The sequence below is a fragment of the Branchiostoma lanceolatum genome, chromosome 1, assembly GCF_035083965.1.
Source record: "Branchiostoma lanceolatum isolate klBraLanc5 chromosome 1, klBraLanc5.hap2, whole genome shotgun sequence".
NCBI classification, from domain to species: Eukaryota; Metazoa; Chordata; class Leptocardii; order Amphioxiformes; family Branchiostomatidae; genus Branchiostoma; species Branchiostoma lanceolatum.
The window spans coordinates 22,240,764-22,261,742 of record NC_089722.1 but is presented as its reverse complement, the minus strand read 5'-3'; the positions used below and the strand labels follow the sequence as shown (position 1 = coordinate 22,261,742).

Sequence of the window (20,979 nt, the reverse complement as noted above, 5' to 3'; positions counted from 1 at the left end):
TACTAACTTGAAAACATGTGTCAGTGTCTTTTTTTGAACACTTTGTAGATGTGTGAAATGTATATAACATTTTGAAATGTCATTCCATGATAGTCTTTTTGTTTGAATGTTCAGAGGAAACACTTTGACAATAAAAACTTTCTAACCTTCCGCAAATAATGACTTCATATTTCTAAAGTTTCTCTTTCTGCATAGACAATAAAAAAAAAAGGGAATAGAAAATTATAACATTAGATATCTAATATTCCCCAGTTTTCTCCTATATACTCCTGCTTTCTGCTGTAAAGCTTTCTCCTATATCGTCCCGTTTTCTTCTATATTCTCCGAGTTTGACCGTTCTCCTATATTCTCCTACTTTCCTCTATATTCTTCCGCTTTCTCCCTCGCTCTCCTATATTCTGCATGTTCTGCTTACCTCGACATTCTCCTGCTTTCTTCTACAATCTCCCACTTTATCCTGTACTCTACTGCTTTCTCCTATATTCTTCCGCTTTCTACTAAAATCTCCCGCTTTCTCCTCAGGGTGTTCTACTCCTCAGGCTGTTCTACTTATCCTATATTCTGCTATATTCTCCCGCTTTCTTCTACAATCTCCCGCTTTCTCTTGTGTTCTACTGCTCTGTCCTACCTTAAGCTTCTCCTATATTCTGCTGTATTCTCCCTATTTCTTCTACAATCTCCCGCTTTCTGCTATATTCTCCTACATTCTCCTGCATTCTCCAACTTTCTCCTATGTTCTACTGTTTTCTGTAATCCTCTATTCTCCTGCTTACTCCTATATTCTCCTGCTTTCTCCAACATGCTCCTGCTTTCTCCTATATTCTCCTGCTTTCTCCTATATTCTCCTGCTTTCTCCTACATTCTCCTGCTTTCTCCTACATTCTCCTGCTTTCTGCTATATTCTCCTTTTTCTGCTATATTCTCCTGCTTACTCCTACATTCTTCTGCTTTCTCCTATATTCCCCTGCTTTCTGCTATATTCTCCTGCTTTCTGCTACATTCTCCTGCTTTCTGCTACATTCTCCTGCTTTCTCCAATATTCTCCTGGTTTCTCCTATACTCTCCTGCTTTCTGTTATATTCTCCTGCTTTCTGCTACATTCTCCTGCTTTCTCCTACATTCTCCTGCTTTCTCCTACATTCTCCTGCTTTCTCCTACATTCTCCTGCTTTCTCCTATATTCTCCTGCTTTCTCCTATATTTTCCTGCTTTCTCCTACATTCTCCTGCTTTCTGCTATATTCTCCATCTTTATGCTATATTCTCCTGCTTACCTATGTAAAAATTTGCCCGTACGGGACCAGTCCGTACCGGTTCGGACGGGCAGTTCGAACGCCTAAGAGTTCGGGAGAGGGACGGGTCGGTCGGGCGGGGCGTACGTTCTTGAACCGTCCAAACGGGTTCGGACGGCCTGAAGTGGTTCAGATTGGCGGTCCGAACTAGTTCGGACTACGTCCGGAACGGCATGGTTCGGACCGGTTCGGTAGCGCTGCCAGCGGCGGGTGGTTCGAACCGGTTCGGCTCCGCCCGGACCGGCGTCGCGGGACCTCCGAACCGGCGTCGCGGGACCCCCGAACTGGCGGTTCCCATAGCAACAAATCACCCCGACCCGTCTGAGGACGCGCAGAACGCCGCGGGGAGCCGGTTCGTACGTCTGCGGACTACCGCGAACCACCCATTTTTATGGTAACGGAACGCCCCCGAACGCCCGTGGAATGCGTAAATTGGAGCTGTTATGAGGTCGAGATCGCTGTCTACAGAGTTCGGACCGTCTGAACCGCCGGACGGCCGTTGCAAAATTGAAAGAATCTGAATACAGATCTCTTTGCGGCGGCTATAGATCAACTATCAAGGAGGGCTTGAAGTGACATGATTTGCGAAACCCAATGAAGCATTTGATCGCCAGCACAAGCTAATGTAGCCCAAAAAAATCGCTGGATTTTTGTTGACATTTTTTAAACGTAATTGTGGTTGCTTTGTGCATTTGGGGGAAAGACTAATATATAGATTTACAATAAGTTCATCATCCAGCAAATTAAACATTGTTGAATTTAGCAACCTCTTCATATCTCCTAACAGACCGACGGAAAAGAGCAAGCGAACATTATTAATGCCGACATTGGCACGTAATCCCAGCGGCGGCGAGAGTTCATTGACCCCACAAGAAGGCGAATCCATATAGAAACGGCAAATATTTTATTGATGACACGTATTGCTCTTCATCGTATAAAAGAATCGTGTTTAAATTGTTATACTGTATCTGTAAATCAAGTATCATAAAAGATAACTCCAGGAGATCTAAAGTAACATAAACTTTGATGTGTGCTGTCCCCTATGTATGAATTAAACTCTCCCTGGTTGATTGAAGTCTCCCGGTCCTTTGGGGCAGCCGCCAACTAGTCCGCTCCACATACAAGTAAGTTACGTTATTGTTTATTTATCACGTTCCACATGTGTTATTTTTTGTCACAGTTTGCACATACATTGCCAGGACTATTACTGAGAATAATGTCCTCATACTACTAGTACTTTCTTGATGTGACTCCCGCCATTTCCCCACAAGCAAGTTGTAGAAATTCCGGGGAAAACAAGAAAATCAAACCATGAGATGTACATAATTCGCGAGCATGTGGCCACGCCCAGCGCGCGCGGGCCCACTTTTGAATATCAAAGGCGCGCGGCTGTCCATCACTGTCACTCGACGCTGTGTTGCGTTACCGACAACCACATCACCACTGGGGGTCATACTGTCTTTGTGCTTTGTGTAGTTGCGTTTCCATATACCAAGGAGGTTAATGTACCACTTGAATATACACATGTACAGGGAATTTTACGCTCTGGCGACTATTGACAAGAGTGACCCGGGTGCTCTCATGACACGATCCAAAAAGATAGACAGACTGATGAATGGCTAATCTTCGTTGTCGGCATACTGCGGCCGTGTCATACCACACATGCGATCGTCAACCCGCCATTCAGGCAAAAAGTTTCCCTCCCAACCCCGATATCGGGGGCAGCCGAGTCCCTTTTCAGTGGAAGTGACCTGACACTGTCGTTACCGCAAGTCACTTCCCAACGAGACAGGCAGACTGTTTACGGTAGGTTGGGGATCAACATGTCGCACTTTGGTTTCTGGAGGGGATGGGAGAATGCGCAATAAATCTCAAAAGTCCGCCACCTTTGAGCTGACAAGAGCGTGCTAGAATTACTGAATTTCTACTATAGTTTTTACAGCAGGACAAAGAGGGTGTAAAAATCTGCTAAAAAAGAATCCCTATGGGAAGACATGTTGTAGACCTCCGGTGGCGTCAGATTTCTATGTCAGTTAAAGTACGAAGTTAACGAATATCTCGTGAAATAGGTTACGGCATAGATGAACATACAAATGGTTTTGGACATGTTGCGGGAATCAAACAACCATTGTTGTTGGGGCGAAATTTCATTTTACGGGGTGGAGGAAGTTATGCGATTTACTAGTATCTCATAACTCTGTAACTGTAATCTGTTTTTTTAAAAAATGTAACGGAACGTTTATGTTTGCTCAGTGGTTCATTTGAATTGTATAAAGCGTGGACAAAAATTGATTTGGTTCATGCTTTGTTCTATGTACCGAAAAGTCAAAAGGAACTAAGAAGAATATAGATTCGTAAACTTCCTTGTGCATCTAAAACTATCTGTTCTTTGGTGTATATGGATATGTTTTGTACGATCATAATAGAGTTGCGTCGTTACAATATAATTGCAGGGGTGAGGTAACATTGCCTGCAATATGTTTTCGGTTGCATTTACATTTATGTGGTCTGTAATAATCTGTAAATCATTCATTCCAATACCAGGCCAAGTGTAAGGGTCACAGTAAGGACATCGTTTCAGCTTTCTTTTACTCAATCATTTAGTATACGCAAGCACAGATGGTCGATTTTACACATAAGTAAATATATTTCTTGTACAGTATCTTAAAACGTATTTTCTCGGCGAGTATGTCCTTATGGAATCATAATGATTCTACTATTTTCAGCAACGAACGGAATCTCGAGGGCGATTGCTGACCATGAAATGTGCCACATGTTCAAGGACGTACAAAAACGTGCCGAAACATACATCTGCTTGGTGATAAGAAGGAGAGCCCCAAGTCATGAAAATATGACTTCACATCAGGGGTCAAGACGGTCTACCGACTATAGATCGGCGGTGATTTGGCAAGAAACTGCATAATTTGGTGTAATGTCAGGTTATTGAAAATAATCAGTTTTGACCACGGAAGGTACCGTTGATTTTTTAATGATTGTATTCGAAATCAAACACTCGAAAAGGGACAGAAAAAACTTTATCATGGAAGAGCAACGTTCTCTTCGATTGACGATTTTTTTTCTTCCTATTGAGGTTGTATTTCTGGCATCGGCACACCCAACACAATTAGATTTCCTTGGCCAACGTTAACGAACATAATCTTTCTGTTCGATGCAAGAAGCAATCATCGTCTCTTCACGAAACCAATAACTCCTTGACGAAACTTATGGGCGCCAAAACATCTGCATAACACAACCCCCCCCCCCCCCTCGTGTCCCCTTCCCCGAAGTAGGCCAAAATGTAAATTCTACAATATCCAGGAAACTGTGATTTTGTTTCATATCCAAGTTGAAGACATCCAACTATCATCTCATACTCGGTAGGACTCTTTCACAATAAAAACAGAGTTTCTTACCATGTTTATCCAACAGGAGGGGATCTTGGTAGTTCACTGGACCTTCGGCAAGATGGGTGGGACGGCGTCACAACATTCCACACAAACCTTTGTGTTTCCAGACTGTTTTCATCTCCTAATATCACCTTGACGTATCCTGAGCCACAATGACGGGGTACAAACTCTCCTATGACACGTCTTATCCATGATACTGTTAGCCTCAGTACTGTTAGCCTCAGTGCAAAGCTAAAAACGCAGCGAAAATCAAACAGGACAGCACGAAACGGTTTACAAGATACAGTTTTGAATTGAAAAGACCGCGACGCACGCGCAATGCAGTTAGTGCAAGTGCTGGAATTCCACACGGTTTCCTCAGGGGAGACAGGCCAGTCTCTCCTGCTTCACACCCGCCGAAAATTAGAATAATTGCCGGTCCCGAACTAGCAGTCCGGACGGTTCGGGGAGCACCGTGGCGTGACCTGAGATCGCCATCACCCTGCCGGCCACTGCGCCCGGGCGTAATGTCAAATAAATCAGTTTTCGGTGTCCTGGTCAGACGCCTAGATCTAACTGCAGTACTCTCAGTTAGATATTTGATGCTGAGGGCATGCGGCTAGTTTGCTTCATTTTGAATTCATAACCTTTTGCCTTTGCCGACTATTTTCAATGTATCTAATGATTGTTTATTTCGTATCTATCTACTTTCAACATTTTTTAGTTTTGATCTGACTACTTAAGCCCCGAGTATGAAAAAATGTTCAGTGAAGGTCTTAATTCATTTTTCTGACTTTGATAAGGTTTTTGAGAAGTCCGTGCCAAGCCGTATGGCATTGCGGAACAAACAGCGCGCCCGTGCAGTAGTAAACAGGAAAAACTTGCTCGTATGTACGGGAAACTGTCGAGTGTCGTGAAGTTGCTGGGACGTTCATTTCCGCTCAGAACTTGAAAGACTAGCTATTCATTTAGACATTTACTATCATTCCATGAATTCTAAGTCATGGAGATGAATGATATTTCCATTTTCCTCTATAAATTGTTTGATGAAAAATCACCGGCTATGTTGTCGCCTAATATCTTAGCATGTTTGTGTACGCGTGTACTCTCGGTGCCTTTACAGTCAAATACGCAGCCTTAGGATTTGCAATGAACTCCTTGAATAATGAAGTAAAATGTTTGAAGACACATACAGCTGACACCATCATGGTTTGTGTTTGGTATATACGATCCAAATGTCCTTACTGGAAAACACCATTCCGGACAATTCGATCAATCGAAAGGAGTTTTGGATGTACAAGAACTTTGGTTTTACCAAGGACATAGGTTTCACTTAATCCATCTGGCCATTGCTTTGATCCTGACTTTGTGTAGCTCTGAAAATTACGAATGGAATAAATACTCTAAGAAAATTTTGCAATATTTGCAATACTAAAGAAACTGTTATGATCTTGTTTAAGATGTTTATAGTAGCCTCAGACTCCACAAGATCACGCGCGCAAGAGCCCCGGTAACCTGACACCCTTGGACCTTAGAATGGTAAGTCGATCAATAGGAGAGAGCACAGGATTCTCCTTTCAGGGACGCGTGTAGCGGATATGGACATCTCAATGAACACCCAAGTGTCAAAGACACTCATTTGGGGGTGTTCTCCCTGTCATCGATCACGGCCCGGCGATGTCGGCTTCGTGTGGACAAGAAGGCCAGATCAGGTTAGTGTGGAGTGACTCCGATATCAGTGACGGAGGATGATTTTAAAACGATATAAATGAAGCGAAAGAAAATAGCTAGGGCGATTAAGTAGACGGTAAGAAAATTTGCCTCGTACATATGGTTCGTTCTCAAAATTCTACCCTCAGTCTTAATGACAGGATGATTTAAAAAAAATGCACAACATCGGTTGGTGGCTTGGAAGAAACCTTAGCCATGGGGGTATTGCACCCCCTAATAGCGGCTGTCGGGAGGACATGAATAAAGAAAACGGCCTAAAACGCAACAACGTAGTTCCGAAAATGTTTCAGTTGGTTGGTGAAGTCAGCTACTCAGATCGTTCAACAGATCAAGTCATATCGCTCCAGTTCTTGTTCGCTAAGGTGGCCAAATTTAGTAACAGCCGTTACCGTTCAAGTGTACAAGTAAGACACGGCCGTGACGTTTATTAGATTATATACAAGAAATGAAATAGCCGTTCTAGCTACGTTTTTTTCTGGCTTTCTGATAGAACGTGAAATACAAATAAACCACATCGCCGAACAAAATATTTTACATTAATGACTGTATTCTACCTTCTCTCAGCATTTCGATAGTGACCAGATAAAACGTCTCAGTGCAGTAGGACCTAAAGGACTACACAAAAAAACAATAAATTTTAATAGCTGAGAAGAGTTTCATAATTTTCTTATAACTACATGAAACTACATTGTATACATATCTATATTCCTATCGTTAGAAAACTGAAACAAAGGTAGCCGTAAACTCAAGTTTGTCAACCGTACAGTGAAGGAATCTAAGTCATCTATTGTAAGTAGAGGAACAAATATCTACAGGACGTCATTCCAGCCGAGGATGACGTCTACCTAACCCAGTCGAGTTTTCTAAATATGGGAATTGTCGGAAATCTGAGGCACATCGGTCCAGGCCGACTTGTGCTCGGGGGAAATCGGAGCTTGCTACGTCATGTCTTGGCTCATTTGCATACTTGAGAAGCCGATGAAAGCCCGCGGCGAAATTCCTGATCAAAGGCGCGGCGCTCCTCCCTGGCTTGCAGACCGCGGGGGATTATAAACGGGGAGGAACAACTTCTTCCTTTTGATTGGGCCTGCAACCGACCGCCGTGAATATATTTTGCAATTCTGGACCCTCTCGTCATTCTGCACACGCAACATTCGTTTTATTTTGTTGTGCTGTGGGGCAGATCGCAGAGAACGTAACTGACACTGACAGGCACTGCGTGTGTTTCAGCGGGTTGACGTGGTCTTTTGGCTCCCGTCGGTTGAACCAAGGAGGTTGAACGGAGAGATAAAATATGCTCGCCTCTTTGCTAAACCTCGGCACAGACTCAGTGACAAATCGACAGCAATTTCTACCTAATTTGCAGTCGGTTTTATCCGGAAAGTGAACTTTGGCGTGACAAATAATGTGATAACAACGGGGCGGGGCTTGCCTGGCGCCTTGTCACAGCGGTTCCACTGATTGCAGGACGTGATCGCGGCGTAGCAGATTCTTCAAACGGCAACTCAAAACAGCTCCAAAGCGGGAAATTGAAAAGCATTTTAAAGATAAAGTCGGTTATACGTAGAAGACGGGTCAGTTTCTTTTTTTCTACCCTAACCTACCCTACCCTACTCTGCTATTTAGTTGATTTAGGATAGAGAGATGTTTTCGATTAGCAGATCCCGCGGGGAATTGCCACAGGGTGATTGAGTGCCAGTTGATGTTTATGTTCGCCCGCTCTCAGCTTGTCGCTCTGTTGGGTTGCACGTAACGGTATCCAGAGTAGATCGGTCACGTTTGGAAGACATGAAATATCTCGACAAAATGTGGAGAACGAAGGTCTTGAGCGATATCTTGAAACAGTTGCCCGCAGCACTGAAATAATTTTCTGCGAGTCACGGTGTTCTACACAGCGATCTCGGCTACTTGTAGCAACCTGCCGACTTGACCTCTTGTTGTTCTTATCGCTGCGCTTTGCGTACGGAAGGGGGCGCTGCCGCACGGCTAGATCTCATTTAGGGACTTAGAAAAAATTGGCCAGGCGCCGCCAATTATTTTCTAAGTGTTTACGGTGCCCAAAACGTCCGGGCGGTCCTGAACTACCTAACGCGCCGAACCACCTAATGATGGTTCACCGCGTGGGCGTCCGAACTGGGAGGCTTACGGCCCGGACTGGGTGGGCGTGGGTGTGCGGTCTGGACTGCTTCCGAACCGGTCCGGACCGTCCCGGGCGGATTCATTTTCACATAGGTACTCCTACATTCTTCTGCTTTCTGCTATATTCTCCTGGTTTCTCCTTCATTCTCCTGCTTTCTCCTACATTCTCCTGCTTTCTCCTATATTCTCCTGGTTTCTCCGACATTCTCCTGGTTTCTCCTATGTTCTCCCGCTTTATCCTATATTCTCCTGCTTTCTTCTTCATTCTCCTGCTTTCTCCTACATTCTCCTGCTTTCTCCTATATTCTCCTGCTTTCTGCTATATTCTCCTGCTTTCTGCTACATTCTCCTGCTTTCTCCTACATTCTCCTGCTTTCTCCTATATTCTCCTGGTTTCTCCTACATTCTCCTGGTTTCTCCTATATTCTCCTGGTTTCTCCTACATTCTCCTGGTTTCTGCTATATTCTCCTGGTTTCTCCTACATTCTTCTGCTTTCTCCTATATTCTCCTGGTTTCTCCTATATTCTCCCGCTTTATCCTATATTCTCCTGCTTTCTCCCGCATTCTCCTGCTTTCTCCTACATTCTCATGCTTTCTCCTATATTCTCCTGCTTTCTACCACATTCTCCTGCGCTCTCCTGCGTTCTCCTACATTCTCCTGGGTTTTCCTACATTCTCCTGCTTTCTCTTACTTTCTCCTGCTTTCTCCTATATTCTCCTGCTTTCTGCTATATTCTCCTGGTTTCTCCTACATTCTCCTGGTTTCTCCTATGTTCTCCCGCTTTATCCTATATTCTCCTGCTTTCTGCTATATTCTCCTGCTTTCTCCTACATTCTCCTGCTTTCTCCTACATTCTCCTGCGCTCTCCTGCGTTCTCCTACATTCTCCTGGTTTCTCCTACATTCTCCTGCTTTCTCCTACTTTCTCCTGCTTTCTGCTATATTCTCCTGCTTTCTGCTATATTCTCCTGCTTTCTCCTACATTCTCCTGCTTTCTGATACATTCTCCTGCTTTCTGCTATATTCTCCTGCTTTCTCTTACATTCTCCTGCTTTCTCCTACATTCTCCTCCTTTCTGCTATATTCTCCTGCGTTCCCTACATTCTCCTGCTTTCTCCTACATTCTTCTGCTTTCTCCTATATTCTCCTGCTTTCTGCTATATTCTCCTGCTTTCTGCTATATTCTCCTGTTTTCTCCTACATTCTCCTGCTTTCTCCTACATTCTCCTGCTTTCTGCTATATTCTCCTGCTTTCTGCTATATTCTCCTGCTTTCTGCTACATTTTCCTGCTTTCTCCTACATTCTCCTGCTTTCTCCTATATTCTCCGGGTTTCTTCTACATTCTCCTGCTTTCTCCTATGTTCTCCCGCTTTATCCTATATTCTCCTGCTTTCTACCGCATTCTCCTGCTTTCTCCTACATTCTCCTGCTTTCTCCTATATTCTCCCGCTTTCTCCTACATTCTCCTGCGCTCTTCTGCGTTCTCCTACATTCTCCTGGTTTCTCCTACATTCTCCTGCTTTCTCCTGCTTTCTCCTACATTCTTCTGCTTTCTCCTATATTCTCCTGCTTTCTGCTATATTCTCCTGCTTTCTCCTACATTCTCCTGCTTTCTCCTACATTCTCCTGCGCTCTCCTGCGTTCTCCTACATTCTCCTACATTCTCCTGCTTCTCCTGCTTTCTCCTATATTCTCCTGCGTTCTCCTATATTCTCCTGCTTTCTCCTACATTCTCCTGCTTTCTCCTACATTCTTCTGCTTTCTCCTATATTCTCCTGCTTTCTGCTATATTCTCCTGCTTTCTGCTATATTCTCCTGGTTTCTCCTAAATTCTCCTGCTTTCTCCTACATTCTCCTGGTTTCTCTTATATTCTCCTGCTTTCTGCTATATTCTCCTGCTTTCTGCTACATTCTCCTGCTTTCTCCTACATTCTCCTGCTTTCTCCTATATTCTCCTGGTTTCTTTTACATTCTCCTGCTTTCTCCTATGTTCTCCCGCTTTATCCTATATTCTCCTGCTTTCTACCGCATTCTCCTGCTTTCTTCTACATTCTCCTGCTTTAACCTATATTCTCCCGCTTTCTCCTACATTCTCCTGCGCTCTTTTGCGTTCTCCTACATTCTCCTGGTTTCTCCTTCATTCTCCTGCTTTCTCCTACATTCTCCTGCTTTCTCCTATATTCTCCTGCTTTCTGCTATATTCTCCTGCTTTCTCCTACATTCTCCTGCTTTCTCCTACATTCTCCTGCGCTCTCCTGCGTTCTCCTACATTCTCCTGGTTTCTCCTACATTCTTCTGCTTTCTCCTACTTTCTCCTGCTTTCTCCTATATTCTCCCGCTTTCTCCTACATTCTCCTGCTTTCTCCTACATTCTCCTGCTTTCTGCTACATTCTCCTGCTTTCTGTTATATTCTCCTGCTTTCTCCTACATTCTCCTGCTTACTTCTACATTCTCCTGCTTTCTGCTATATTCTCCTGCTTTCTGCTATATTCTCCTGCTTTCTGCTCTATTCTCCTGCTTTCTCCTACATTCTCCTGCTTTCTTCTACATCCTCCTGGTTTCTCCTACATTCTCCTGCTTTCTCTACATTCTCCTGCTTTCTCCTATATTCTCCTGCTTTTTGCTATATTCTCCTGCTTTTTGCTATATTCTCCTGCTTTCTCCTATATTCTCCTGCTTTCTCCTGTGCTCTCCTCTATTGTGCTATATACTCATTTCTTCTTTATTTTCATTGTTGTTTCTGCTTCTTTCTTTAGCATGGAGCGTTATCTATTTCTTATAAAGGGACTGACATTTGCATAACGTTAAGCATACTCGGGGCAAATACTCATTAGCATACTCGGGACAAAGTAAATGAAGCCGTAACCCTCTTCCGGGTGCTTATGGGTTGAGAGGGCAAAGGTCATAACGCTTGCTCACTCACTACACATTGCTTGCTCAATGTTCAAAGTTCACTACGAAGTTGCTCTTTCAATCCATCATTGTTTCCAAGATCTGGATTTGTAAATCTGGGCAAACTTGAATACTATTTTTCGTGGCACAGTCATTGGTCTAAAAGCTATTCGTCATGCACAGCCACTGGTCCAAAAGGGGATAATCATAATATCACTCCCCTGTACTGAGCTAGTATGAAGATGCACAACTACATATTTTTTTAACAATGATTTCTATTGTCTTTTAGCCATGATAAAACATTTGACGTAATGTATAAACTTGCGTGAGTTTGACGTCCGTTTATTTGGCTAAAGTGAATTTTCCATTACCATTACCTTATACATCCCATCTATCGGCCATCTTTCTTTCATGTCTAATACTTTGAACAGATTCTTTAAGTTAAAAATAAGGTGATATTAATACAGTCCATTTGCCCCCTATTTTGTCGTAGAAAAGCTCACCACATGAGCGCAAGAATGAAAACCGCATCATTTACCACTATGGAATTATAGTATCTTGTCATTGATTATGCAAATTAGTTCTTCATTTGCATATTTGATATCTATCAACATTCCTCTTTTTCTCAGTTACTATGTCATGTAATGGAATGCAGCGTATTTTCCAAAAACGGCAACTAGGCATGTTAATCTGTCCAGTGGGAGGGAATTTTGGGACATTGAAATACTGCTAAGTGTATTTTGAAGCCTGTTTTTGTTCCTTGTTTTGCACATGTAGTGGAGTGTGACTGTGTCACGTAATGCTATTCCGCCTGAGGGCAAGTTCGGGTCAAGTGAAAAGAAAGGCTTCCCTTTGTCACAGCCTGAGCTCTGACTCGTCACCGCCTTCGGGACGAAACAACGTATTTCAAAAGTGTTGCAGTATATTCCACAACAGTAACCAACTTCCTGTGCTGTAAGACTGAGCGTCGCACTATGTCCCAGATACTGAAGATCGCAGGTAGGAGGGCAGCTGTCCCCGACGTACTGTCACAAAGGCTCCCGGGTCTGTGGAGGTTTTGCCGACTGCGCCAGAACGGCCGGGGGGCCGCCACCAGCTGAACAGGCCGCCCCAGAGGAGGCAGTCCGGCCGTTTGAGGAGATTCCCGGCCCGAAGGGGCTCCCTTTCATCGGCACAGCGTTGGACTACAGCCCGTTTGGTACGTACAACACTATCTACAAACTGTATCGGAGGGGTATAAGTCTTCGTACAGTTACGACAAAGCTGTCGTCAATTTTCAGTCACATACGGTGTGTGGAGGTGCAATTATATGCAAAAATCAGTTCTCCTGAGCAAGAAAGAACCGTGTAAGTATGACCCTTGGTCTTGTCTCTTGTCTATGCAAAGCATTGGAATAAATTTGCACTTTTGAAGAGCAGTAAACTCCAGAAAGTCAATGATAGTTACCTGCAAGCGTCACGCATGGTGTACATCATATGGGTAATTCGACACTGTGCCCTCTGCCCTGCTGTAGTTGCAACACATAAACAACAGTATAGTTCACTGGCGGTGTTTAACTTAGCAGGGTTCTAATTTGTTAATGAACCAAATGTGCTCTTAACATGAGTTGATATCTCGGTATTAAGCTGTTTTTGTTTGATGATCAAACGGCCGATTAGAAATTACAAGGTAGAGTGATTTCAGCCAATAGTACCAGTCATCACGGTTGACAGAAAATGCCTGGAACATATTTCATACTCTCCAAGCAGAGGTTGGTGAGAAAGATTGTGACCCTATCATAAGCCCGGTTTTCCCCCGGCCATACCATACCTCTGTTTGGAGAGTACATACTATTTCAAATGTCATCGTACGCATGCTTTCGTAATCTTCAAGCAGATGCAGGGAGGAAAGATTTTCGGGAAAGATTCTCGCCCCAACAGGTATAATCTCAAACTCTATGCTTCTAGCAGGAATAGGAAATTGGTCTTTTATTGGTTCATGGAAAATAGATTTGCCACATATTTGCGTAAGCATGAGAAAAGTTTGACGTAAGCATGAGAAAGGGAATAAAGTAAAACTGAAGGAAATCTACTCCAGTCATGAACCCTGATGGGGGGGGGGGGGGGTAGACTCAGTCACGTTTGGGACCGCATTCTAAAGATGATAATTATTGCAGTGTTATTGTTTCTTGACAACATTTATAGATATAAAACACTGCTTTACGTTTGGGACCGTATTGTAAACACCGCATCAGCTATCTCTGTATATGAAAATACTTTACTTTTGGGACTGCGTCTTTAAGCAGCCACACCTATAGCTGCTGTGCAAAATGAACAAGTCAGACTTGCCCTGGGGAAGGTGACAGACGGTCACCGAGACGTCTGTTGAATAAAACACTTAGTTGTGTAAGAGTCTTTTTATTCAGTGATTTGCCAATCTGGTGAAGATATTCCTGGCTATTATAAAATTTTGTAATATATATGTTACAGGGCGTTTCCCATTACACACCAAACTGGGCGATTCCACAATCGAAAGGTACAAGACGTACGGAAAGATCTACCGGGAAAAGTTGGGCCGAGGCCAAGAGATGGTGTTCGTCTGTGACCCGAAGGACATCGCGACGGTGTTCCGAAGTGACGGGCGGCTCCCGGAGCGTCCCCCAGTAAACTCCCTCGCCACTTACCGCCAAATGAGAAAGAAGCCCCACGGCCTGGGCAATCTGTAAGGACTTATCGCCCCAAAATATCGCATGTAACGTTACATGTTATAAGCCTGAATAAGTAGTTTAGATATCTTGCTTCCCTTCCCTGTCTTTGTGGTTAAATATGGTCAAATCTACAAACAAATTGTATAGCTAAGAAGACCACTCAGGGCAGGGGCCGATATAATCTGGTCTATGTGAACAGGTGGTCACTATAGACAGGATTCTTGATAGGCAAAAATTATCTATACTTCCCACCATGATCTATAGTGGTCCTTATGTAGAGGTGGTCGTTTGTACAGGTTTGACCATATGGCATGGAAGCTCTATGCCAAATCCTCTTGCCTGCGTTGTTTATACAGAGCATATAATGAAACATATAACGATTTATATATGGCTATCGTAAGAGGGAAGAGTATTACTGTATGGTCAGTATTTTTGGCGAAGCTTCCGGAGCGAGGCCCGTAGAAAGGCCTGGTGGAGAATGATACACGTTCTCCGTATGTAAATACTGTTCTCTGATTTCTGCCATGTCTGCAGGATGGGAGAAGAGTGGTACCGCGTCCGAAGTTCCGTCAACAAGGGCATGATGCGACCGAAGTCCGTAGGTGTGTACGCCCCTCTGCAGGATGAGGTGTCCCGGGACCTGGCCGCGCTGATACAGACGGTGGTACGGAAGGGCGACAGCGGTGGCCAAGTGAACAACTTTATGAACTTACTGCATACATGGGGGCTTGAATGTGAGTGCTTAGTTTTTGTTACATTCCCCACAAGGCTATATCTTAGACAAAAGTTGTGTTTGTGTGCGCTGTATTTAATATTAGTCCCAATTGGAAAAAGGGGCCCCGCTGGGTTGGCACTTTCGGGCGTGACCCCTACATGTCCGCGTGGGACACCCTGCGGTTGCCAGTCTATTTTTGGGCACGGCCGGGACCCTGCATCACTTTAACCCGGCCTATAAACATTGATATTAGGAATCATATGGCTGACCTTGAAAACAATCTGTGATGAAATTATGCAAATTAGGTTGTTTGTAGTCCTTTAGAAAGTAACAGGGTTGAGTCTCTTGAAGTCTGACAGTGTTTTATTTTCAGCTTTGAGTCTGGTCGTCCTGGGAAAACGCTTGGGTTGCCTGACCCTGGACCAACTCGCTGAAGACTCTGACGCCCAGCGGATGATCTCGGCGGTCCCCGAGTTCTTCTTATATTTCGCCAAGCTCGAGATGTCACTTCCCTTGTACAAGTATATCAGCACACCGACATGGAAGAAGTTTGTGCGAGCTATGGACACGATGAATGGGTATGCCATATGTTACTTTGGCACCATAAAAGCTTACACTTGGAACCCACTTGCACTACACCTTTTTCTTCCATTCTTTTTCATTTCCCATATGCATGTTTCTATGCCTGTTTTATTCAGAACCTAAATAGGTAAATAGCAAAATTATCCTAGATTGCTGACACCGTTGAGTTAAAACTGGCCTACTTGGTTTGACTCTTATCTAGTTATTTTTTTATGATTTATTTTACAATAAAATTTCATTGACTATCGGGGTATTCTTGGTCTTGAATGTTGCATATGCGTGGTATGAAATACGTGAAATGCTAAGAATTCATCTAATGCCTCTGTCACACAGCAAGAAATTCGATCGCACGAGTCTGCGAGCTCTAAATCACATTTTCGTCAATAATACGCCCGGTGTTCTTTCGGTCATCACGCGATTATTAGACGGTAAATGAGCCCTGTTCAATGTGATACGGTAGATTTTCAGGCTAAAAACAGATCGGCATTACAGTCTCGACAATCGGGCGAATTTGAGATTCATCGAACTTCAGTCGATCAACAAATACGGCTGAAGCTCGTCGACTGTGTGACACAGGCATTTGTATCTATCAAAAGTTACTATGAAATTTGCTTATTTTCGTCTCACGCCAGTGTTGCAGAAAAGATGATCAGAGAAAAGCTGGCGGAACTCCGCAAAATGGAAGAGCCACCCGAGGAGACAGATTTTCTGGCCAGCCTCCTGTCCCAGAAAGACATGACGTTGGACGAGGTGGTCATGATGGCAATTGAGTTGTTAAGTGGTGCCGTTGATTCGGTGAGGTATTATCAAAGCTGATGAAATAGCCAAAGAATCTTTGATGAGCAAGCTTCTGAATTGATACAAGCAAATTACAATATCATCGCCCCTTATACACACCCACATGTATAGCTGTCGTAATCTTCATGATTACTGACTCAAATTATTCGGTGACCTTACAGAGGAGGGAATCAGTAGTGGGTCACAGGTGTCGGGAAGTTTGTTTGTTTATTTTTATTTAACCAGGGGTAACATATCGCCTGTGATGGCGTTTTTTCAATGTGCCCTGGGGGAAAATCCCCACATTTAAACTTAGATACATAAGATAACAAAAATAACACAAACTGTGATTGAATAGTAATACAAAGTAAACTTAACTAAATGCTTAGAAATACTAAGTTATTACAACTGATTTCAAATAACAAAATGAATAAAACATAAATATAACATAATGTAACATAGATAAACAATGGAATAACGTCAGAAAAGAAAGAACTAGAACGGAATTTGCATATCAATGTAAGTTTGACTCTTATCTAGTTATTTTATTTAAAGTTTGTACCAGTACCGCCCTGTCTCCGATAAATGAAGTTCGATTAGCCACGTGATGGGTATACGCTGATATTTGTCCCTCGCTAAGTCACACTAGTCGTTTTCATGAAATTATAATCATTTACCAAAAATAATCAGCCTGCTGTTTTAACTACGAAGAGTGAGGGGTCTGATTTGCTGTTTTTCACATAGTATTTTACATGTATTTCCTCAATGTAGACAGCGGACACCCTGGCCTTTAATCTGTACTGCCTGGCGAAAAATCCCGGTGCTCAACAGAAACTGTACGAGGAGATCATGGAGGTAGTTCCACCAGGACAGCCCATAGACGACAGGGTGTTGAACAATATGCCCTACCTTCGTGCTGGGGTTAAGGAGACATTCAGGTCCTAACACACCTTTATACCTGATATTGATACTGATGACCACCGTGAAAACGGAGATGTTGTTTTCCGTCTGTTTGTTTGTCTTATCATATCTATATGCATAAACTTATATAATTAATGTGATTATCACTGTCTTTTCGGTAATTTGTTTCTGTGACTGTAGGCTTTACCCAACTGCCTTCTTCAACGCAAGGACCCTGACTCGAGACGCTGTGCTGGCAGGCTATCGTGTACCTGCTAAAGTATGATTTTGATTTTCATATCCTTATTAATGAAGATAAGTACAGTCTATGATATAGTCAGGGAATTGTGCAAATGTAGGTGTATTTGCAAAAGATGGTGAATTCATGTGTTTTCCACGAGATTCTAGACATAATTCCATATTCGTTTAGATACCTTAGATTTGTTTGTTTAATTTGCCTGCAAAACTGGTGCAAGTGACGAGCACTTCACTCAGCATATAAAATGATGGCTTGTAAACAGACATGGATACTTCTAAGTAAAATGTTGATAGTCGGAAATTCGGAAATGGCTTATCTTACGTTGTGATTTTTTTAGACGCAGGTGATTATGGCGAATAACGTCATCGGTACACTGCCGGAGTATTATCCGGAACCGGATACATACAAACCGGAGAGATGGCTCCGGAATGAATCAACAAACGTCCAGGCATTTGCCCTCCTGCCTTTTGGCTATGGAGCAAGAATGTGCATCGGTAGGTTTCTGTATGCGAAGAACAAAGGTCAAAACAATGGTAGATGTATTTCAGTATACGTGTTTTAGTGATGGACTGAAGTACCGAATGACATTGACAATGGAAGAAAAACAAAATATGTAATTAGGTAACACATATTAAGTTTCATAGCCTGGGTACCCTCCTCCGTAGTAACCGCTTGCTCATCTTTTCTTTACCGTCGTAAGCAAGCGAAAAGATTGCGTCAGTGGTTACTACAGAGGATGGTATACCCAGGGTACAAGTTTCATTCATCTCTATTCTTAAAGATGATGAAACCCATAAAAAAAGGCAGGCGTAATTGCAACGTTGATAAGTCACTGATTCCGGGTTTGACACAGAGGTCTTCTGATTGAAATTATAGGATGCTCTGAGAAAATCATAAGGAGTTCCAGTGAAGCGACTTCCTATGGAACATACACAATCTTAGTAAATCTTAAGGTCTGTTTCAATGTTGACATTCCTTAATTTTTGCATTTCCAGGTCGGCGCTTTGCAGAACAAGAAGTATTTCTTGGTCTTATCAGGGTAAGTTTAAACTAGAACCATATAAAGTTGGCGAAACGTACAGTAAGTATGGCTTATCTAGTGTGGCGAATGCCGACATCTAATGAAGAAATATAGTTCAAAGGAACGAGAATTAAAGCCCGTTCTCTGGTACAGGGTAAAGACAACGAACAGCTAGTGTGATTGAACATTTGGCTCGAGGCTGGAACATTGAATTTCTAGGCCAAATATGCATATGGAAAGAAAATTACTTCAGCAGTGAAAACCGTTGTGTCGTAGAGTGACATTGCCTACTCCTTTTAATCAAATTTTCTCCTTCCAGATCATCCAAAAGTTTCACGTTGGTTGGGACGGAGAAGACATGAAGCAGATTTATAAAATTTTCAACGCACCAGATAGAGATACGTTCATCTTCCGGGAGAGACAGTAAAGCGGTGAAAAAAACAACAACGACTTCTGCAGTTTCAAGGATTGTGCCACGAGCACTGTCCTAAAAGAAGATGATCTTTGACGGATGCAACATATGCTATTAACAGTTTTGTATTTTGCACCGTGTTTTATTTGAGAAAAAAAAAATCAGTTAAGTCTGCTATAGGTAGCTAGCTGTCTAATATTTACCCAAGATTGAGTTAGAAAAAGAATGCCTGAAACATTTAGATAACTCTTTATTATCAGATGAAGTTAGGACCAAACTTTAAGTTTAATATTGTAATCTTATATACACATTCCTACTATTGAAAAACAAATGCTGTCTAGAGAGAAATGTTAACTATATATATATATATATATATATGAACGTTTTAACATGTGGTAGGTTAGGTGGAAACATTGGTTTGCAAGAAAGCAACGTATTCTACAACCCTTCTGCTAGATTTACCATGATTGTGGCACATATCCAAGTTAGTTGATCAATTTTGATACATACAAAATCATTCTTCGGCATTTGGGCATCAAGTCAAAAATGTCTAACGTAACTTTCAGAAGAGGTTTGGCAACGTCTAAGTAAGCAGTTGCAAAGTAAGGTAGATATTTTGGGTATCATTCATTCATCAAGTTGTACCTTTGTGTTCAATTGAAATCGTTATGCTTTGACCAAGTTGCTTTTTTTCCGACGACAATCAATTTGTATCAAATTATTAATTCATCCGTGGTGATTTAAAAAAAAATATTTTCACTCTTTTGTTGTTTAACTGTATTTCTTTTGTTTGTATGTTTGTATTAAAATGCAATATTAGAAATCTACATTAATTTTTAACATCGTACTCAGAATTACAATTGCCTGGAAAATCATGCCTCGATGAACTATACAGTCCTGTCAGTCTGCGTGCCATGTCAGACGTCCTAATGATTTAACTTCGCCAAATTATAGGTCTAAGGTAAGGTCCAAATTATACCGTTTTACAGTAGCTGTCAATAACTGTGTGTTAATAGGGGGAGGTGCTAGCCTTGTAACCAGCCGGCTTAGGCGCGGGGTATTTAACCGGCCCTAGTCCTAACAAGCTTACGCATTTTATCTAGCCGGCTTTTCAGATAATTGTCGTCCCGTGGCGAAGTAATTGAAACGTTAACCAACGCCGTCAAAATTCCCGGGCTTGTGATAATGGACTTAAGCGGATGGGCAACAGGCCCCGCACCGTAGACACACCGGGGAGCTCCCGATGATATGGTTACCAGGCTAGGACTGAGGTGTCGCATATTTGATTACATGTGAGTCTATATGCTTGTGTTCTTTGAAGAGGCTTGTGTTACACAGCATATTTGTGTGTAGTCCCACCTTTGCCCACATCAAGGTCAACGCAGAACGATCAGCTAGTCTTTACCGAAAGGCGACAAAGTAAGTGGTTTTGTCACGTTTATAGTTTGCAGAAAGTGACCGGTTCGTAGACACAGGTAGCACAGGAATAGGAGGGATATCATGGAGAATGTACACTGTACTGTACGTGTACAACACTGTACTGTATGTGTGCAACATAAAGATAAGCGCACACCGTAAGCTAACTAGGCCGGGGCACCGATTACTACTTCTGAACAAGGACACGAAAATCTGTTCCTCAAACATCTATTTAGCATAGCATTCAGCTCTATGTGGGTCTTAAGCTTTCGTGAATGGCTACCGGGCTAGTTAAATGGCCAGTTTGCTGGTCATAACGATACTTTCTTGTAAAAGAAATGTACCGTGTGGGTCTCACCGATCGTTTTACTGGGTTTGAACAATACTAGTACCATCATGAAATGGGACCTGTAGCTGGCCAACAGCACGAAAACTGAGCAGCAAATAGCTATCCTGGCGAATGTGCGTGGTTGGGGCTAAGGGCGTTCCAACCGCCCAATCTTGTCGGCTTGCACTTTCCTCACGCGACCCTGTAATCCAGGTAGCTCGCACTGACGTTCAGATGAAATCGTCCCAGGAGACTTCATGTTCACCTGGCACTACCACTGAAAGGTTCAAACCCTTAAGAGAATACTGCTGAATAATTTAAGCTCCTCTGATACGACCCCCCCCCCCCCCCACACAGAGTACTGTGTCTCAATGACTACAAATTCAAGGGCGTGTAGTATAGTGTTATAACATACTTTTTGTAAGCAGTCTCTATCGCTGAC

At 42.8% G+C, this 20,979-nt stretch overlaps 1 protein-coding gene across 1 annotated transcript; it reads left to right on the top strand.

Annotated features, from left to right (window-relative positions):
• The first annotated feature begins 1,463 nt into the window (after window positions 1-1,463).
• Window positions 1,464-19,555, top strand: LOC136447332 (probable cytochrome P450 CYP44). The gene is made up of 11 exons (XM_066446150.1): window positions 1,464-1,646; window positions 12,441-12,639; window positions 13,910-14,141; window positions 14,662-14,861; window positions 15,216-15,420; window positions 16,057-16,219; window positions 16,973-17,139; window positions 17,303-17,381; window positions 17,698-17,854; window positions 18,356-18,399; window positions 18,701-19,555. The coding sequence occupies exons 1-11, from the start codon at window positions 1,464-1,466 to the stop codon at window positions 18,806-18,808; spliced, it is 1,737 nt and encodes a 578-aa protein (XP_066302247.1). The 3' UTR covers window positions 18,809-19,555.
• Window positions 19,556-20,979: the final 1,424 nt, after the last annotated feature.

What these genes read in the sequence shown, in the direction of transcription:
- LOC136447332 (XM_066446150.1), top strand. Translation starts at nt 1,464, where the DNA reads ATGGTTCGGACCGGTTCGGTAGCGCTGCCAGCGGCGGGTGGTTCGAAC. An exon ending in GCATACATGGGGGCTTGAAT is followed by an intron (nt 14,862 to 15,215) that starts GTGAGTGCTTAG and finishes TTTTATTTTCAG; the next exon opens with CTTTGAGTCTGGTCGTCCTG. An exon ending in GCTATCGTGTACCTGCTAAA is followed by an intron (nt 17,382 to 17,697) that starts GTATGATTTTGA and finishes TGATTTTTTTAG; the next exon opens with ACGCAGGTGATTATGGCGAA.